The sequence below is a fragment of the Trachemys scripta genome, chromosome 3, assembly GCF_013100865.1.
Source record: "Trachemys scripta elegans isolate TJP31775 chromosome 3, CAS_Tse_1.0, whole genome shotgun sequence".
NCBI classification, from domain to species: Eukaryota; Metazoa; Chordata; order Testudines; family Emydidae; genus Trachemys; species Trachemys scripta.
This window is the reverse complement of record NC_048300.1, coordinates 69387192-69408119: the sequence shown is the minus strand read 5'-3', so window position 1 is coordinate 69408119 and position 20928 is coordinate 69387192. Positions and strand designations below refer to the sequence as shown.

At 41.6% G+C, this 20928-nt stretch overlaps 1 protein-coding gene across 6 annotated transcripts in view; it reads right to left on the bottom strand.

Annotated features, from left to right (window-relative positions):
• The window catches only part of PLD5 (phospholipase D family member 5), a 255241-nt gene that overhangs the window by 45515 nt on the left and 188798 nt on the right, over positions 1-20928 (bottom strand). For 5 of the 6 annotated variants that reach the window (XM_034765027.1, XM_034765021.1, XM_034765022.1 and 2 more), the window contains one exon: positions 16858-16985. In XM_034765027.1, coding sequence (XP_034620918.1) covers positions 16858-16985 — 128 coding nt within the window. Of the gene's footprint in view, positions 1-16857; positions 16986-17290; positions 17373-20928 lie in introns of those variants that run through there. The other variant, XM_034765026.1, reaches the window with a different exon arrangement.

Here is a 20928-nt window from a genome sequence, read left to right as displayed (position 1 = left end):
CATGAACAAAGTGTATGCTATAGCAGTAGCTCTCAAACTTGGGCCACCGCTTGTTCAGGGAAAGCCCCTGGTGGGCCGGGCCAGTTTGTTTACCTGCCGGGCCAAGGGACGTGCTGGCCACTGCTTCCTGCAGCCCCCATTGGCCTGAAGCGGCGAACCACAGCCAGTGGGAGCCGCGATTGGCCGAACCTGGGGACGCAGCAGGTAAACAAACCAGCCTGGCCCACCAGGGGCTTTCCTTGAACAAGCGGTGGCCCTAGTTTGAGAACCACTGTGCTATAGGCTGTTTTCAGGTACACTCTGTGCAAACCTACTGAAATCAAGAAGGATGCGTGGGAGTGAGTGAGACTAGAACAGATCACTAGAAAGGCTGGGCAACTAAAAGAATAGAGAACGTACATATTAAGCTAAAATAGCTTTTCAGGAAGTTTTGAGTCACACTGGGTTCTGCCTCTGCACAGACCAGCAACAGGGTCATCCTTACCCATACGCAAACAATGCAGCTACCTGCTGTTCCAGCAGGCAGCCCGATCCCCCCCGGCTGGATGAGCTGGCCAGGAAAGCTGCCCCCACCCCCGCTCCACCCCGCCTCTTCCCCAAAGCCCCCGCTCCGCCTCTTCTCACCCCTGCTCCGCTCCAGCCTCACCCCCACTCCACCCTTCCCCTGAGCTATGTTCCAGGGAACTGCAGCAGGGGTCGGGCGGCCCCGCACTCACTGGGCGGCGAGAAGTGGAGCGGTTCTCTCCTGCCCCCCAAGTCCCAAGACTGGGATCCAGGGGAGCAGAGCAGAGTGGGCTGGGGCCGGGTCACTCCACTTCCTCCTGCCCCATGAGTGCGGGCTCAGGCCAGCCCTGCAATCACCGAGCGGCAGAAAGTGGAACGACCCGGCCCCAACCCACTCCACTCTGCCGGCTCGTGCTGGGGGGTGGTTCCCCCTTGTTCCCCAAGCCTGCTCCTGCCCCCCACAGACCTTGGGTGCAGCCCCACGCCCCCCCCTCCCCTGTGGAGGCCTGGGGCCAGCTCTCCTCCTCCCCCCAGGGCACCACAATGTCTAGGGACGGCCCTGACCAGCAAACTGGGAGAGCGCAAGAAGCCCCACTCTTGGAATCCATGTGCAGGGAGAGCACAAAATCACCATTTTTACACTCACCTGAGCACAAGGACAGATTGTGGATTGGGTCCCCAAAGGAGCAGGTAGGAAGAGAGGCCATTGGCAGCTGTGGAGTGGAGCACATCTCACCATGGGAAAGGCTAGCACAGCAGCCATGCTTCCCCGGGGAGTCTCTGGCTTTCCACACTCCTCCACCCACAGTGCAGGGCAGTGCCTAGAAGGTGCAATACAATCTGAAGAGGTCACTGAGGTTCATTTGTAAATTTCAGACAATCAATAGTGATTAATTTTCAGGAAGGGCGGGCTTACTGGGTCAAATTTTGCTCTCATTTATTGATGTAATAGAGCAGATTTTGGCGGTCTTGATTAACTTGTATCAAGACGTGGACAGTTTCTTCAACAGTCTGAGAGTTCCACCAATTCTATAAATCCTACAACATTGTACATGGCCCAAAAACCAAAGCTGCCATCTCAGAGGAAGGAAATGTTCATTAGTTTAGTTCTTGATAACTATACAGACACTGAAAAGGTTAAACCGGATTTTGTCATAGGTACCCAGTGAAAACAAGAAGTAATTTTCAGACTCCTATTTGCAATGAAGTACATTAACACTATTGTTAAGAAACTGGGATCACCCAATGAAATTAATAGGCAGCACATTTAAAATAAACATAAGGAAGTATTTCTTCACACAATGCACAGTCAACTTGTGGAACTTGTTGCCAGGGAATGTGGTAAAACCAAAAGTATAATTGAGTTAAAAAAAGAATGAGAAAAGTTCATGGAGGATAGGTTCATCAATGGCTATTAGCCAAGATAGTCAGGGACACAACTTCATTCTCTGGAGTGTCCGTAAACCTCTGACTGCCAGAAGCTGGGACTGGATGACGGGGGATGGCTTACTCAATAATTGTCCTGTTCTGTTCATTCCTTCTGAATCATCTGGCACCAGCCACTCTCTGTCAGAGGACAGGATACTGGCTGGTCTGACCATTGGTCTGACCCAGTAGGGCAATTCTTATATTAACAGCACCACAGGATATTTTTGATAATCCTTCTGTGTATTCTACGATTAGAAGAGAAATACATTAAAGGAAGATCATCATTACATCTCTCTAATATCCACTGAGATATCTTGTTTTTAAAAAACTATTATTAATCATTCATAAATGCTCCCAAAAATCATGGCCTGATCCTCTTGACTCTTACTCATGGGAATAATCTCTAGGTGTGTGAATAATTCCAATGAAACCAATGGAACAACTGACATGAGTAAATTTTTGCAGGATTTAAGATAACTGCTCTCTTATCAGGTATCAAAGGGGTAGCCGTGTTAGTCCGGATCTGTAAAAGCAGCAAAAAGTCCTGTGGCACCTTATAGACTAACAGACATATTGGAGCATGAGCTTTCGTGGGTGAATCCAAAGAAGTGGGTATTCACCCACGAAAGCTCATGCTCCAAAACGTCTGTTAGTCTATAAGGTGCTACGGGACTCTTTGCTGCTCTCTTATCAGGGCTTTTTAGATGTGGAATATTGATGTTATATAAAAGCAATGTTATTCTAATATAGAGATGTAAACATAACACAGCATATGGGATTTAACATTAAGGGCACTGATCGCCTTTTGTAGTATATTACATCTGAATGATAATATTGTCCTCCTCTCTGTGCTTGCTGAACCTCTCAGTGTGGCCAAGGTTAGCATCATTTTTCCAAGTATGCAGGACACTTCAATGCTGTGTTCATCTTCACTTTACTAAGAGTTCTAAGTTACAGAACAGATCTGGGATAGAAAAAGAATTAAAGGGAATTATTAGTAGGACATGGCAAAGATTTGCAACTGTTTAAACAGAACATCAGGGACATAATTGTAGCTCATTCTAGAATAACACTACACCCAGTGGAAATATGAGAGAATTAATATTCTCAATCTAACTTTCGCTTGATGGAAAGAGAAAGAATTTAATTCCACTAAATTCCAGACAGAGAAGTCTTATCATAAAAGGGCCAGATGCACCATTTCATAACTTCAAAAGACTCATTTAGATATAAGAAGTCTCAGAAAATGGAGAGATTGATTATAGTGTTCTTTTCACGCCATGCAGTTCTGTAAAGATCAGATGCAACTGTCATTAACAGAAATGAAAATGAACTGATTCTGTCTCAGCTATCAATACCATGGTGGCTCCATCATAACAAGGTTATTGAAAAACTGGAAACAAATGTGGCCACCACAATATATTTTAAATACTGCACACAAATACACTATTTATATTACACACTATAGGTGAGCATACTTTTGATTACACAAATAAATATACATTTAATATTACATAGTAAAAAGGCATTTTTGCCAAGAATATGTTTAGGAGTGAATGACTTTGTTTTAGTTATTAGAAGAGATGGGTCCAAAACAAAACCCTGGATCCTGGTTCAATTTTGATCCAAACAACAATTCAGAGCACCCTAAGCTTTGGGAAAGTTCCGAAAGGGGTCTGGATTCTGAGCAACTAATGACCTAATTATGTGGGTAAAATCAGCAGTTTCTTATCACAAAACAAACAAAACCACCACACCTCACACCCACACAGATAGGAAATGTCTACTCTTAGAAGTCCCGTCAAATACCTAATCATGTCTAGAGAAGTTTTTAAAAAGTGCCAAATTAGCTGAGAGGCACTAAAAGCAAAGCATTGATCCTCTGTAACAGAAATGAATAGATACACTCTTTTGTTATTCAAAACACCTCCTCAACTCATTTCATGACAATGTAAGGTCAAAGTACTTCTTTTCAACATGTTGTTACTACAAGTAAGCCCAAGGGAATTACTTAGAATAAACTCCTCTTCACAAATACATTTGAAAACTCATCTAGTGATATTTTGAGTCTTCCCTGGATGGATTTTTAAGGTGCAGAAAAATCAAACACCTTTTCCAATTTTTCATTTATACTATGGTGATGGGTGTTTGTGATGCATGGCCAGAAAGGGTTAAACATCCTGCAAAATAAATAACCCTCAAAAGACATGTGGGGATATGATGTTTGTGTTTTTACATATATATGAGAAGGGTCAACAATGTAATCCACACTCCTTGTCTATGTTGTATTCTGTTAATTCAGAAATCAAAAGAACATCCTGGTATTTAAATGAATTGTAAACATGGGATATCTCTGTATTCATGTCTCTTTGAAATGTATAGCAGATCATCTGTGAATGGTGAAGGAACAAGCCAATTGCCTTATGTCAAATTGTACAGCTAAATATAGTGATGGACCTCCTTCCAAGTCATCCTAATTACCTTTTGTTTCCGGAGGAACTCCAACTTGTTAAAGAGGACATGAAATTGTATAAAAGATCCTTGGGTCCTGATTCTGTGATCTCAGATCTGCTTAAGGTTTCATGCTCTACTCTGTACTGATTAAGCCTCAACTGGAGTATTGTGTGTCCAGTTCTGGGCACCACATTTCAGGAAAGATGTGGACAAATTAGAGAAAGTCCAGAGAAGAGCAACAAAAATGATTAAAGTCTAGAAAACATGACCCATGAGGGAAGATTGAAAAAATTGGGTTTATTTAGTCTGGAGAAGACTGAGGGAAAGACATGATAACAGTTTTCAAGTACATAAAAAGTTGTTACAAAGAGGAGGGAGATAAATTGTTCTTGTTAACCTCTGATGATAGGACAAGAAGCAATGGGCTTAAAATTACAGCAAGGGAGGTTTAGGTTGGACATTAAGGAAAACTTCCTAATTGTCATGGTAATTAAGTACTGGAATAAATTGCCTAGGGAGGTTGTGGAATCTCCATCACTGGAGATTTACGAGCAGGTTAAACAAACACCTGTCAGGGATAGTCTAAATCAGCGTTTCTGAAACTGGGATCCACAAGGGTACTCCAGGGGGTTCGTGGGCCCTGCTGATCAACTCCTCCCACTTCCTCCCAGTGCCTCCTGCACACCTGGAAACAGCTGTTCAGTGGCGTGCAGGAGGCACTGTGGGGGGGGAGGGGGAGGAACGGGGGGGACACACTCAGGGTAAGGGGTGGAATCATGGCCAACCACACTGATCAACTCCTCCCCCTCCCTCCCAGTGCCTCCTGCACGCCTGGAAACAGCTGTTCAGTGGCGTGCAGGAGGCACTGTGGGGGGGAGAGGGAGAAACGGGGACGGGGCGCGCTGAGGGTAAGGGGAGGAATCATGGCCAAGCACAATGATCAACTCCTCCCCCTCCCTCCCAGTGCCTCCTGCATGTCACGGAACAGCTGTTCAGCAGCGTGTAGGAGGGGCTGGGAGGGAGGAGGAGGAGCAGGGACGGGGCGCACTCGGGGAAGGAGTGAGGATAAGGCGGGCTCAAGGGAGGGGGATGAAAGAGGCGGGGAAGTGGAGGGCAAGGGTAGAGCAGGGGCAGGAAGAGGTGAAGTGGGGGTGGGGTCTTGGTGAAGGAGTGGAGTGGGGGTGGGGCCTGGGGCTGAGAGGGGGCTTGGGGGGTCCGCAAAATTTTTAAAATCAAAATGGGGGTACTTGGGTTGCTAAAGTTTGAGAACCGCAGGTCTAGATAATACTTAGTCCTGCCATGAGTGAAGGGGACTGTGCAAGATGACCTCTTGAAGAATCGTCTAGTCCTACGATTCTATGATTTAGAAACTATATAAGACAACCAGTGGAGAAACCACCCAGATTGAGATAAACTTGAGATACCCGTGATCAAGACCTACTTGAGTTCAGCATAAGAAGAACTAGGTTCAGAGAGTGCTAGATATCAAGAAAGCAAGCTTTGGGGTGGCAGGAGCTTTGTCTACATTCAATTTTTGTTCCATTGTAACTATATCAGCTTAGAAACGAATTTACTAAAAGGGCTACAAAGATTTACCTATACCAATCCCTAAACCAATATAATTAAATTGGTACAAAAGTTGGGTGTACAATGGTCCTATGAAACCTCAAAAGAAATGTGCAATAGAAAGTAGTATTAGAATCTACTAGTGTGAAGAAGCCTGGAAAAATTTGAAAGACACCATAATTAGAGTGTAACAGGCTACAGTTCCTCTCAAAAAAGAATAGAAGGAACTGTTAAAGCAGTGAAGTTAAAAGAAAGAACATTTTACTGGAAATAGAAAAAGGGGAAGCAACCGAACAAGAATACATGGTCAATTAAGGTTTGAAAAGAGCAGATAATGGCACAAAGAACTGCAGAATGGGTACTTCTTACTGAAAGAGGATACAGGAATAAGAAGGGATTTTACAGAAATAGCAGGTGAAAAAAATACTAGAGAAAAAGTAACAATAGGAGGTCATTAATAAGGCCCTGCTTCAGCAAAGCTCTCGAGAACAAGTTTAAAATTAAGCACAACCTTAACTACTTTGCTGAATCAAGGCCTAAAGGAAAGGGTGGGGGGGGGGGGAGATGAAATCATTGATGATTCTAACATGGTAATGATCGTGTACTATTTTTTAAAAAAATGTTTGACACTAAAAATAAAGAAGAGATTTATTTAAAAATTTATTACAACTCAGGTAAGGAAATACTATTACAATTTGCAATAACATGTACATCAATGCATCCAGATGACAAACATACTAAGAAGTTAAGAGAAACATCCTTGGGGATTAAGAGATTTAGCAAATGAATTTATCATAATAGTAACAATCATCTTTGAAATGTTGAGTACAGCAAAAACACGGGGTTGGGGGAGAAAGCAAACAAAGTACCAATTTTTAAATCAGGAAAGAAGAATGATCCTGGCAATTACTGAATTTACGCCCTAGAAAAGTAATGGAACAAATGAGAGAAAATATCTATAAGTATCTAGAAAAGAACAGAATCTTTAGCAATAAACAGATTGGCTTTGTTTATGAAGTTCATGTTGTGCCAGACAAACACTGATAGCTTATTCTGACAGAATGGCAAAATTAGTTGAATGCAACAGATGTAATGTGTCTCCATTTGAGCTTATAAAATTAAATAAAATAAAGTGGTATATGAATAATCTCAAATGAGCTGAAAAGTGCCTCAGGACTACATGCAAAGGATAGTGAGAAATGGCATGTATAGAGATGGGGAAGTGAATGGTGTGATGTCATGCTGACTAGTAATTTAACTGGATTTACAGAGACAGTCTCATGTATTGCAGACTCCTTCACATTGCTCTGGCATTACACAGAGCCCTTGAAGTGGCTTGTGTAAATAAGGCCCTAAAATACAGTGCCAGGGAGGGATAGAGTAAGGGCCCTTTACGTGATAATCAGGCTCACAGTATTAGCCACTTTTGATAATATTTAAAAAAAAGGATAAACAACACATTAATGAAATTTGTAAAAGGGAAATACGAGTGCTGACAAGCAGAAATTGGCAAGATTGGGTGGCATTATGTATGCCCATGACACTAGATAATACAAATGGACCTCTGGAGAGGTTAGATAAATGGGCAAAAGTAAAATGAGATTAAATTTGGAAAGCACATACATCTGATGAAAAATAACCTATAACACAGATATTCAATTGGTTGAAAAAATGTAAGAAGCAGTGATGCTGAAAAAGATCTAGGATCATAGTGAACAGCTATTTAGACTTGAGATCACACTGATACGGGAAAAGTTTGGCCCTCGGATATTCACACCAAGTCACAACTTGCCTTGTGAAACCGGACCTTCAACTGCAAAAAATGTACAATATATTACTGGGCTGCAAATGCAAATTTATCACCTCGTGGAGTTAGGCAATAATTGTTCCTTATAGTCTCTATATTATTACACAAAGGCTGTATTAAAAGAACATTAAGATTACAAAAGGCAAGTATTCAAAAGTTAGCAAATGCAAGGATTAAGGTTTCCTTTAAAATTAGGATGTGGTCAAATAATTAAATACTGTATCATAATACATATGCACAAGGGAGCTGAATTTAGGCTGCACGGGCAACCTTAATTCTGGCATTTCCTAATCCTGAATTCTTGATTTTGCAATCTTAATAATGTTCTTTTACCATTCTTTGTATGTAATTTCCTAGGTTTATAAAAAAAAATAAACTGAAAAAAAACCCAATCAAATTCCATCATGTGACACTATATTGACACTCACACTGGTCATCAGCAGGGTTGGTCTTTAGATCCACCACAAAGACTTCTGCATTTGAACTAGCAGAGTAACTAATAGCAGCAGTAGGTAGTCATCCTGTATATGGTGGACTAGAACTAGAAAGAGATAGGACACCTTGCCAGTGGGTTTCACAAATATTTGCTGACAGCAGAGAAATGGTGCGACTCAAGAATATTGGGTTCCATTCCAGGATCTGGAGAGAAATGTGCTCTGGCAGTCATTCTCCCCAAACATCACCGTCTTCAGCCCTCCAAATTGTTCCTGTCCTCATCCAGTCTCTTTCCCACCAAAGGCTCCTCATCGCAGTTCCATTCTCCTCATCAAGTCAGTCCCAGTCTCTACTCTGCAAGCTTCTCACCCCAGTCCTAGTCTCTTTCCCCATCAAATGCAAAGGACCTTATCCTTGCAATTTTTCAGATGGTTATAACCTGGCCAAATTTAGAATGATGTGATTGGGTGTGGCAAAAGACATATCCCTGACACAAAGGCCACCTCCTGCCAAATTTCAAGTACGTGACCAAAGGATGAGGGTACTAGAGGTGTTCAAAGAAAAGGTCACCAGAATTTTTTTTTTAACATTGGCAAAACAACTTATTTTCTCCTAACTTCATTCTCAGAAATGGCTGAACCATTTTGTCTATATTTAAAAAAAAAAAAAAGAACTTGGTCTAAGGCAGATACCCGACATGGAAAATTTCAAAAGTACAAGTTTGGTAAAGATATGAGCAACTGAAAATGAGGCCATACAATGGGAAGTTTCAGGGAACTTTAAGATATAAAAGCACTACCAGCTTCCCCTATAACTTCAGGCAGTTTCTCAGACAAATTTCCCACTGCCATGAGTAGCTAAGGTTTAGGGTAAGTAGCATTTAGTTTTAGCATAAGCGTTAAAAATGAAGATGAAGCTGAGATTCAGACAAGAAGCAAAATTTTGGTGGTAAAGACATTAGCCAAATCACTGAACCTTTACATGCTCGTCCATAACTAATGCACATGGCATACAAAGTATGCCTTCCTGGTATAAATTTTCCCCCTCTCTTTATGCAAATAAATAACACCCATAATCTTTGTCAAGGACAACAAGAGAAGAAAAATGGCAAAAAAACTTAGTAAACTCTATGTGTAGGATTGATTTCTACTGTCCTCTTTGAAAACACGGATAACAATTCTCTACAGAGTTGATGTAAAAATGAATCTAACACAAGAGTTCATTTAAGACAACACCTCATGCTGATTTCCAAGTGGCCATTTGCAGTTAATTTATTATTTCAACTCTAGACTCTGGCTTCCAAGAGACAAATAACACTGCTCTACAGCCAAAATGCTTCTGAAATAAATGTAGTCAAATTTTACTAATTCTAAGTCACTGAGAACGAAAATGATGCTTAAAATTGTTGATTGGCTCTAGTTTTCAAGATATGCTATTGGGTCAGTATATACGACCCTTGACTTGGGAATGGCGGAGGATAAGTGAGTTATAAAGGGAAGGGATCTCAATTTAAACCAGAAATGACTCAAATACATCTTTGACTGGATCTATGAATAGATCTATGAATAAATCTATGACTGGGTTTGGACAGTAATTGCTTTTTAGGAAAACAATGAATGATGCAATCTGAAGCTGGTATTGCGTCATACATGATAGGAATTGCATCATGTTATTCCTAGAAGTCATGGATGATGCAATCAGAACGAAGCTTACATCACTCTGCTGAACAAATTGCCCTATATCAGCTCTAGAAATCATACAGTGTCGATGCCTCGTACTTGTGTAAACATTGCAGATAACTTCTGCTATGTTTGTGGTGAAGTGACTTTTGCATCACAAAAGCGCAGTATAACCACTATGGTTAAGAAAGCCTATCACCTTTATTTTGGCTGCAAAATTGGAGATCAGGACAAGAGGTGGGCCCCACACATATACTGCAACACTTGTGCAACAAATCTTCGCCAGTGGTTGAACAGGAAAAGGAAATCTATGCCTTTTGCAGTGCCAATGATTTGGAGACAGCCAACAAATCATACCAGCAATTGTTACTTCTGCATGGTGCCTCCAGTTGGGAAAGGTGTGTCAAAGAAGAAAAAATGGACTGTGCATTCTCCAAATATTCCATCAGCTATACGCCCAGTACCCCACGGAGAAGGACTGCCGGTTCCTGATGCACCAGAATCATTCTCACTTGAGTCAGATGAGGAAGAGGAAGAGGATGAAACTTCTGGTCCTGAACCATCAATGTCACAGGACCCACATTTTCTCCCATCCTCCTCCTCTGAACCACACCTCATAACACAAGGTGAACTGAATCACCTTGTCAGGGATTTGGAACTACCCAAAAGTAAGGCAGAGCTGTTGGGCTCCAGACTACAGCAGTGGAATCTCCTGGCAGGTGATGTTAGGGTTTCCATGTTCCGTGACCGTCAAAAGGATCTTGTTCCATTCTTCTTCATGGAAGGTGATCTTGTAGCCTGCAACAAGGTCGATGGTGTGATGGCAGCCCTCAACATCGTTCACGATCCAGATGAGTGGAGACTGTTCATTGATTCATCGAAGACGAGTCTTAAAACTGTTTTACTGCACAATGGCAATGTTTTGCCATCAATTCCAGTTGGTCATGCAGTCCATATGAAGGAAACCTATGACAACATGAAACAACTTTTGAGGTGCATAAACTGTGACCAACATCAGTGGCAGCTTTGTGACGATTTGAAGGTTGTTGCTCTCTTGCTTGGTCTGCAGACTGTATACTCAAAGTACTGCTGTTTTCTCTGCGAATGGGATAGTCGTGCAAGAGATTCCCACTACATCAAGAAAGATTGGCCACTCCGACAGTCATTGGAGTCTGGGAGGAAAAGTGTTCAGCATCCACCACTTGTTGAATCAAAGAAGATTTTCTTACCACCCTTACACATGAAGCTGGGTCTGATGAAGAACTTTGTCAAGGCCATTGACAAAACACAAGCAGCTTTCAAGTACCTCCATGGAAAATTTCCAAGGTTAAGTGAAGCTAAGATAAAGGAAGGTGTCTTTGTTGGTCCTCAGATTCGTGAACTTCTTCGAGATGATGCATTTGACCATGCACTGCGTGGCAAGGAAAAGACGGCATGGAAAGCCTTCCAGTTAGTGGCAATAAATTTTCTCGGAAACAACAAGGCAGACAACTACAGGTTGTTGGTGGAAAACCTCCTCAAGGCATACAAAAGCCTTGGTTGCAACATGTCACTAAAGATACATTTTTTGCACCCTCATTTAGATTTTTTTCCACCGAACTGCGGAGCAGTGAGCGACGAGCACGGCGAGCGATTTCACCAGGACATTGCAACAATGGAGAAACGCTATCAGGGCAAATGGAGCCAGCCCATCAATGCTTGCAGACTATTGCTGGACAGTGACAAGAGATGCTCCATTTAATGAATACAAGAGACAAGCCACAAAGTGCCGAGTAGACACTGAATAGGACTAAACTATGTACATAATAGTTTTTTGCCTTTTGTTTCATAATAAATTTTATTTATATAACCCTTTCGCTGATTTTTAAAGTGTTACATAAACAGGACAGGTGAAATATTATCATGTAAAGCAACCATAAACACATGAAAAGACCTAGGTTTACAATTTATGATTAAAACTCTACTATCTACACAATATACATAGACATAAAATGTAAAAACTTAAATATCTTAGAAACAGTAGCTAATCGTTTTAATTGTCATATTTGAATTCAGCACATCAAAATCCATAATAAATAGCACATTTTATCTCTGAAGCAGACGACTTCTCAAAAATTGTAGACCAGTGTAATTAGGATGACCAGATAGCAACTGTGAAAAAAACGGGACAGGGGTAGAAGGTAATAGGCTAACAGACCTGTTACACAGAAACAAAATGGCAATAAAATTCAGCTATAAATTGGACTAGCTCAGCACCCTTAATTGTTAAATGTTCTGTGCTGCACTTATCTGCTCCACGTTAAGTACCCTGTACTGACATGCAACATAAGCTTATTCCTTTGTCTGGTCTCTTGGTCTGCAGGTAGGCAAGAGATGGGAAGAGTGTAGATTCTGGAATTATGGCCCTACGTATAATAAAAGATGGATTTCTGCTCAACAGCAGGAGGCTATGGAATGAAAGGATGGTCCTGTGGCCTCTGGCTAGTAACTCGATCTACAAGATGCATTTATTCACTCAGGCTGCTGTGGAGGGTGCACAGGGTCTGCATGGGGAGAAGGAATTTTGAGTTTGGTGCTGCTGTATAAAAATGTATGTGTTTGTAACTTGTGTCGGGGTGCCGACCCCTTTAGATAGGTGTCCCTTTTTATTAGACAAAGTAATTTTTCTGAGTTTCAGTTCCACACCTATAAAGTAGGAGTAAACCATATACTTTCCCATCTCACAGGAGTGTTGTGAGGATAAATTAATAAATATTGGTGAGGTGCTCAGACATTACATGAATTGATTAGGTAGGTAGATAAATAGTAATTCCAACACAGGAATGTATGCATGTGACTTCAAAAGAGTTCTTTTTACTCAGAGACAGAAGTACAATATGTGCAGATATAATCATAGTAAGTTTCATTTTTAATGGAATAACCACATTAAGTACTCTAAATAGTCCCAACAATTCTTGTATTCATAACCACATTTCACTCTTATTGATTTGTACTGTGCACAGGTTTGAGGCAGAATAAGAATTAAGTCCTCTTGCGCCTACTGGATGGTTAAAAAAAATCCATATTTTGCAATCCACATCTTGCAAGGAAAATCCATGTTTGCAAGCAGAAGACTATAGGTCTCAGATCTACCACCTTCTAGATCAGAGGAGGGCATAAACTACTCTTTTAATCCCTAAATTCTATAACAAGGGAAAGACTAAAGACTAAGAATAAAAGATTTAACTGCCCAAAACCTCTATAATGACTACCTGTCTCATCACACAATCAATGTACAGAATTTAGTCTCTAGGCTCCATTGGGGGAATCTAGAGTATATTTTGTCTTGAAAAATATTGTTCATAATCACTGACTACTGGAAATTACTTCAGAAGAGTTCCCAATCCCGTTAATTTCTCTACTGCCCTCCAAAGGTTTAAGGGTTCACCAGACTGCTGACACACAAAACTAAACCAAATATTATAACAAGAACTCATAGATCACGTAACAAAGGAAGCCACAGGAAGAAATTCTACACACAGGGTAGATGACAGTTTTTCTTCCATCTGGTTTATAATGCAAAGAAACCAACAGGCTATCTCCTGATTCTAGGCTAAACAATGTGTGCATCAGTCCGGCCCTTGAGCTCCAGGCCGGGGAGGCTAGCCCCGGGCCCTTCCTGGGCTATCCACCTTGCCCCGCAGCCACACCCCCGCGCTCTGGGTGGCGAGGTTGTATGCTCCTGCTGAGCAGAGCGGCAGTGCGTCTGGCTTCGGCCAGCGGTGCGGCTGCCAGACATGCTGCTCTGAGCAGCATGGTAAGGGGGAGGGGGAGTAGGATAAGGGGTGGGGGGGGGTTGGGGGGGCAGTCAGGGGACAGGGAGCAGGGGGCAGTTGGATGGGGCGGAGGTTCTGGGGGGCAGTCAGGGAACGGGGGAGGGGTTGGATAAGCGTGGCAGTCCCGGGGCCTGTCAAGGCAGGGGGTGTGGATAGGGGTCAGGAGACGGGGAACAGGGAGGGTTGGATGGGGGTGGGGTCCCAGGAGGGGGCGGTTAGGGGACAAGGAGCAGGGGGAGTTGGATGGGTCAGGGGTTCTGAGGGGGGGCAGTCAGGGGGCGGGAAGTGGGAGGGGCGGATGGGGTAGGGGGCCAGGCTGTTTGGAGAGGCACAGCTTTCCCTACCCAGCCCTCCATACACTTTTGCAACCCCAATGTGGCCCTTGGGCCAAAAAGTTTGCCCACCCCTGTTCTAGATTGATACAGCAGCTAATGCTTATCATTAACTGCTGCTTCAACAGAAGCACAACAGTTTTACAGTGAAAGTTTCGTCTCAGAACCAACTTCTCATCCTAAGAGGGCAGCAGAAATCATTTTTTAAAGTCACTGACAGATACAACCCCAAATCCCTCCCAAAACAGAGTTAAATCCGAAATTTACTACCAAATCTGTAGTAAATTAGAGACACAAGGTGGGTGAGGCAATATATTTTATTGGACCAACTTCTGTGTTGGTGAAAAGACAAGCTTTCAAGCTTTATATTCTGGATATTCTCTCTAATATCTTGACATCAAGGGGGCCGTTCCCAGCTGGCATAATTTACAACAGCCCCAAGGCTGGAATTTTCACTGGGCCACCAAAAGACAGATCTGCAATCTAGGAATTAAGTCTCTGGCAAGGTTTCTACCACAAACTTGTGATGCACTATAATTGTTTTAAAAATAAAGGTTACAAACATTTTTTTTATAATGGTAAAAGTATATTTACTTCAGTCTCTTGTTATTCAAGTGGCTGAGCTATTTTTGTTCAAACATTCAACCCCTTAGATCAAAACAAGCCTGGAAAATTTCAGTATGAACTGTTTAGTCAATCTTACGTACAAATATTGTTATACACTATGCCCATAATTAGTAACATATTTGCAAAGCTCTCATATATTTAGAAAGCAAGTTATTTTATTATAACTCATCTATGGCCATCTAGGACTTTGTGGTTTAAACCAGTGGTTCTTTTTTTTCCGCGGACCACTTGCCAATTGCTGAGGGTCTCTGCAGACCACTTCATGATCTTTCCAAATGTTGTTTGTACCGTTAGCTAACTATTGTAAAGCACTTTGGATAAAAGTGCTATATTAAAAAAAAAAAAAGTAATAAACAACTTTTTTTGTTCTACAAATAAAAGCACACAACTCATATTTTAATATCAGTAGTCTTACCTTCCTAATGTCTCTCCCCTGCCGCAGCAGCCCTGGAGCTGGGGCTGGGAAGGAGGGGGTGTCTCTCCCCCACCACAGCAGCCACAGAGCTGAGGCTGGGAAGGAGGGCCATCCCTCCCTGGCAGCCGCAGCCCTGGAGCTGGGGAAACTCACCTCGTTCTCTGGCCACTGCAGCCCTGCACATTCCCCCCACTCTCACTTCTCACCCCACTGCCCCCTCCCACCTACCCCCTATTCCCCCCAAGGGCACCACCTCATCTTACATGTGCATCTTCTCCAGGGTCCGGGCACCTAATTAGTGGAGCCACACCTGCGCGGCTCCACAAATTAGGTGGGTGGCCTTTCATTCTCTCGCGTCAAGTATCAGGGGGTAGCCGTGTTAGTCTGTATCTACAAAAACAACAAGGAGTCTGGTGGCACCTTAAAGACTAACAGATTTATTTGGGCATAAGCTTTCGTGAGTAAAAACCTCACTTCTTCGGATTCTCTCGCGTGCGGCTGCCCAGGCGTGCAGATTAGAGGGAACTATCCACGGACCACCTGAATGGAGCTCACGGACCACCTGAATGGAGCTCACAGACCACTGATGGTCCAGGGACCACAGTTTGAGAACCTCTGGTTTAAACCATGCTGCACATCATGGTTACCTGTAGCTCCAGGATGACAGTGGGGATAAATTCAGACCACCTAGCTCCAAAAGCACAGTCCCCTATCTCTTGAGCTGAAGAAAAATCTATACTAGCTTTTAAAAAGTACAGGACCAATCACGCACAATTGAGCAATTCTGGTTCCACCAATAGAAGGCAAAGGTACACAATCAATATTGGCACTTTTGCTATTCTTGACACACAGGAATTTGCATGTAAAACTCACATTAACACAGAAAAAAATATACTACTTTTTTATGATTTCAACAGACGACTACTAAAAAAAAGTTGCATTAACAGCTGGACTATAGAAACAGTTTACTACAGATACCTTCAGAACACAGATTGGCTACGTAAATAACATGTTGCTTCTTCAAAATAATTTTAAAAAAAGAGTCTCTCTCAAAATTAGTGAGTTCACAGCACTGATATACTGATGAAGAAGTGCTGATTTATAAGCTTTGTATTGTTCGGCTCTAACACATATACAAACTCTGGGTCTCATGCTAGAATTCCTCTGTGCATGTAACTTCCACTGAAATCATCAGGAACTCCACACACTGAATTTTTTTCAGAATTAGACTCACTATCTGGGAATGAACTTCCCAATTTCAGTTTTACTGTATCTAGTTTGCAGACTTGAGAAACAAACAAAATTGGTTTATGCTCGAAATGTTACAGCGGAGTTTCCATTATGGATCAACTCTAAAAGGGAATCCCAACGGATGATCTTCCAACTTTTTATGAATGGGCCTGTACCTGCACTCTTTCCTCAGTCAAATTCATCACTGAAATCAGTGGGAGTTTTATCTGAGTAAGGACTGCAGACTTGATGCAATGTAACTCCAAGATTTCCAATATGATTTAATGTGCTTGTGGTTTAATTACGCCTCTTCTAGGAGGAACTGCTGCCCTTACCTGTTAATGGCAGGTTTCACTGTGCAAAGAAGTATGACTTACAGCAAGAAAGACAGTCTTCCATATAGACAAAATAGCCACAATATTGTACTTATTTATTCTTACCCCAAAGAAAGTTATATATTTAAAAATAATAAGCAAGTTACATTTTTCTACTATGGTTTTCTTTGGTTTAGATCTACATTAAAAATATAAAGTATATATGATTTTTCATTGATCAGTAAAATTACCTGTCCCAATGACCTCCAGTCTAAGCTGGCACTTCCAATATATACATGCTGTTTATCAACAATCCAGAATGATGATTGAAGGCGACCTTCATTATAAGCAGTCATATTCATATACAGCACTTCTGCACCTAGGAGTTCAATAAGGACACAACAATTAATCATTGTCCAAAAGAATGGAAGGTACATGCAACAAGCAACAAAGAGGAACGTGTAACAGTTCAGCATTCCAGTAACCAAACTATTGGCTGACATCAGTTAGACATCTCATCGCTTTTAAAGCAGTCTGCAAATTTTATTTTAAACAACATTACTGCCCTATTCTTTTAGACCTGCTCCTGTGCTTATCGAAGAGTTCAGTGAACATAGGCTCAACCTACCAAATATCCCAAATAAACAAGAGCAGGTGGCATCTCAACACATTACTATTGTTTACCTATTTTGTCTCCTGTTATAGCTCCATAAAGTTCCGACAGTGCACAACTGCCAGTTCCTGCTCCATGCAGCACACAGACATGTACTCTATTGGAGGCATGACATTGCACCTACCCTTAAAGAGTATGTTGGGGGGCGGGGGAGACTGATCATTGGGCTTCCTTATATCATGTTGCTTTTCCAATACTGCTTTTGCAAACACAGTTTAAGTTTTAAAGTTTCATGTCTTAAATCATACAGGTTATGAATTATAATATTAACATTTATAAAGTGCACAACAAAACCCACTCATTAATATTACATGCCCAAGCTAAAAACCCTTGTTATTATTTTTGTTTATGTACCAACTTAGAAGTATGTGGACCTTTGCAAAATGTATAAGAGTTAGTGGAAAAAGCTTGTCTCATGGATGAAAAATGCATTTCTAAAGAAGATAAGCCAACCCGATAAGGAATACTTAGAAAAAAGCAACTTAAAAACTTCCAACCAAAATCTGAATAAAACTAAAGAATCTATATACTTTTGACAAACTGCCAGCTAAATGTCAGACAACCCAAAACAATCAAAAATCATGAATCAGGCCCCCCAAAATCATAAGATTGTTTTCAAATAGAAAGCAAGATAGCAAGTGCAAAAAATCAGGATGGGGGAGGAGGGGAGAGAGATAATAGGGTCCTATGTAAGACAAAGTCCCTAATATCAGGGCATCTGGTCATCCTATTTTGAAATCATGAGATATTTTAAAAATAATAAATATTGAGTTAATGTCACTTAACTTCTGGTTTCTGACCCTTTCGCGTTTTTAGACTTCTATGCATCAGGGTTAGAAACTTATTTTTTGGAATGAAAGTTGAATTTCTCACCTAATTAAATGATTCAAGGAGCTGAGAGATCAAGAAAGACACCAAATATGACAAAACTCATGATAGAGTCACAAGAGTTGTCCACACTGGGCTTTGAGCAGTTTACAGGATTTGGCTTTCTAACTAAAATTGCATTTTGTGCAACCTGGACGTCATCTGCGAAACTTCCAGGCATGTCACCGTTCATTCTCATCTATGCTTGGAAGCACAGTTATTTTCTGAATTTACTTTATACATCTGAATAAGAGCTGCAACATGCTGCTGACTTTCAGTATGTGCATTAACAAGTAGAATTAATTCTGTGTATAAATCAGAGGGTAAACAAAAAGCAATAGGGCAGGTGTTAAATTGTTTCTGGCAAAAACAAAACAAAAACAATAACTTTCTTATATCTGAAATAGAGATTCAATCAATTAGCTAAGAGAAACACACCACTGCAAAGTGGTAAAACTTCGGAAATTCTTCATTATAAATGGAGTTTTCATCTAATCAATTTTAACATAAGCAATTTAGAGTGAATCAGATTTTCTTAGCATATATCCAATTTCCCACATTAAGTAGCAGTGTAAATAGCTTGACACCCACACCAAAAAGGTTATACATGAAATGTTTTTTGATCTGGAAGAGGAAACATTGGTCTGAAGCAGCTATTTACTTCTTCACAAATGAATTGTTTTTTCAAACTTGCTTGAAAAAATATTCAATCTTGAGCAGAAGCTTTGCATGCCATGTTTACAACAGGAAATATCTTACCAGCTGTGCTAAACGCTATAAAATATTAGAGCTTTGTAATGATCTGAGCCAAAACCCTGGATCTGAATCCCCCTGGATTTTGGAAGAAGATTGGATGGCATGAGCCCATCACTTTAAAATATCATTTTTAATTGCAACCACTGACTCATCAGTGAATGCAGTGGTATAAGACGGGCTGTGATAATACATCCTATTAAAAAACTGTAACCCATATTTTGCCAATGCGTCTTTCAACTGAAAACAGCCAACTCATAATCAGAGCAGACAGTATCTCCAAGTAAAAAAAAAAAAAGGTCATCTGTTGAAAGCATCTATTATCATCAGCTGCTACAAGGACTACTAATGAGACCTTAATTTTTGATGAAAGGAAACATTCATCAGTATTGATAATAGCCTGTTCTCTACAAGCCCTTGAGATGTTCTCTCAAAGCAGGCTTATCAGGTCTTCAAGAAAATCCATCATCCCAGGCATGGTCCATGTCTCCTGAGGAAATTAAATTGGACTGATTGATATGGCTAGCCATAATAGATCTCAGTATTCTACCTCAGTCTCTGTTATCAAATCTGATGGGTCTACGAAGTTTAATCAGAAGACAGAATTTGTAGGGTTGATTGCCCACAGAGAATGCTACATTCTACTAACAGTCAATCATAAAAGCCTCAGTTCACCGAAGATACAGCATCCATTGCAATGTCAGTGTCACAACCACTTACATACCAGTGCAAGTGCCTAGAGAGCCATACAGTGCTGTCACTTAAAAGTATGGTGGATTTGTATATCCCTCAAGATTTTGCATAGGATACTTTTGGCCAGATTGTCCCCCTCTTGAAGAAAAAGCCACAGAAGTGAACAAGGTATGTTTGAAACTCTGCAAAGATTTCCTCACATATTTTCCACTACACCCTTCTCTCAAGGGAGAGAGGTTTTAGACCCTGTAGAGGGGGAATAAGGGGCGCAGTCTGGTAGCCCAGCAGTGCACACAGGGAAATGACACTCCATCTCTGGAGACCCTGGTTTTCTCTGTCTCCTGGCAACCCAGCCCCCAGAGTAGCCATTCTGCCATTGGCTTTCCTTCCCTGTCTAATGAGTAGGTAGGAAGTATGGCAGGGAAGTTATACTTGGACAAGCATTCATTTCTGAGCTGATTTCCACCAGGAACTCTGTTGGCTCACTGCAGGAGCACTTCTCAGCAAATGGCTGTTTCCCACTTCCACCTCTGGAATACCTCCTACAAAGTCTACAATGCTGGAAAGTTTGATCTCTGTGGATGTGTCAACACTGCATTTGGGAGCAAGCCTCCCAGCCCTGGGTTTGATAGAGGGGGTGGAGCATACTATGGCTGCCACTCAAGTTTTGCCTTTTTCTGCTGTCATGTGGGACAGGGGAACAATGGGCCAGTTCAGAATGGCCTTAGCAGGTAATGATGGACACTAATCCAGACTCAGTCACTCACCCACTCAGTTCTGAGGTAACTTGTGTCATCCAGTAGAACTGATGCTATGAGAGAGAATATTTCCACAGAACCTGTGGCTACTTCACCACTTTATCTAGGCCAGCAGCCGGCTATAATCTAAGTTAGCTTCATGCAACTGACTATTAGCTATAAACCATAAGTTCACAATGGAATTCTACACCATTTATACTGATCTGCTCAATCAAGCAAATGCAAGCTCTACGTCACAGCTCAGTGGACCAAATCAGATAGAGAGCACTAAGCCATCCCCCCATGTCTCTTACTGCAAGATTCGTGGATGTTCTAGAATCCCACCATGTTTATGAGAATACCACTCAGTGACAGCGCAGCTTCTTTGAGCCAAGTCGTCCCTGTAGTGAATATAGCACAGTCTTCTATGCCCAGAGGTGCTGGAACAATTTTTATAGTGGGGGTGCTGAGAGCCATTGAACCAAACTGTAAACCCTTTATATAACGAAAACCACGTCAAACCAGTTCCAGCACCTATGTCTATGTCTTGTTTGCAAAGAAGATCCAGAAAGAGTTTCTGCTGAGGTTGCTATTATCAC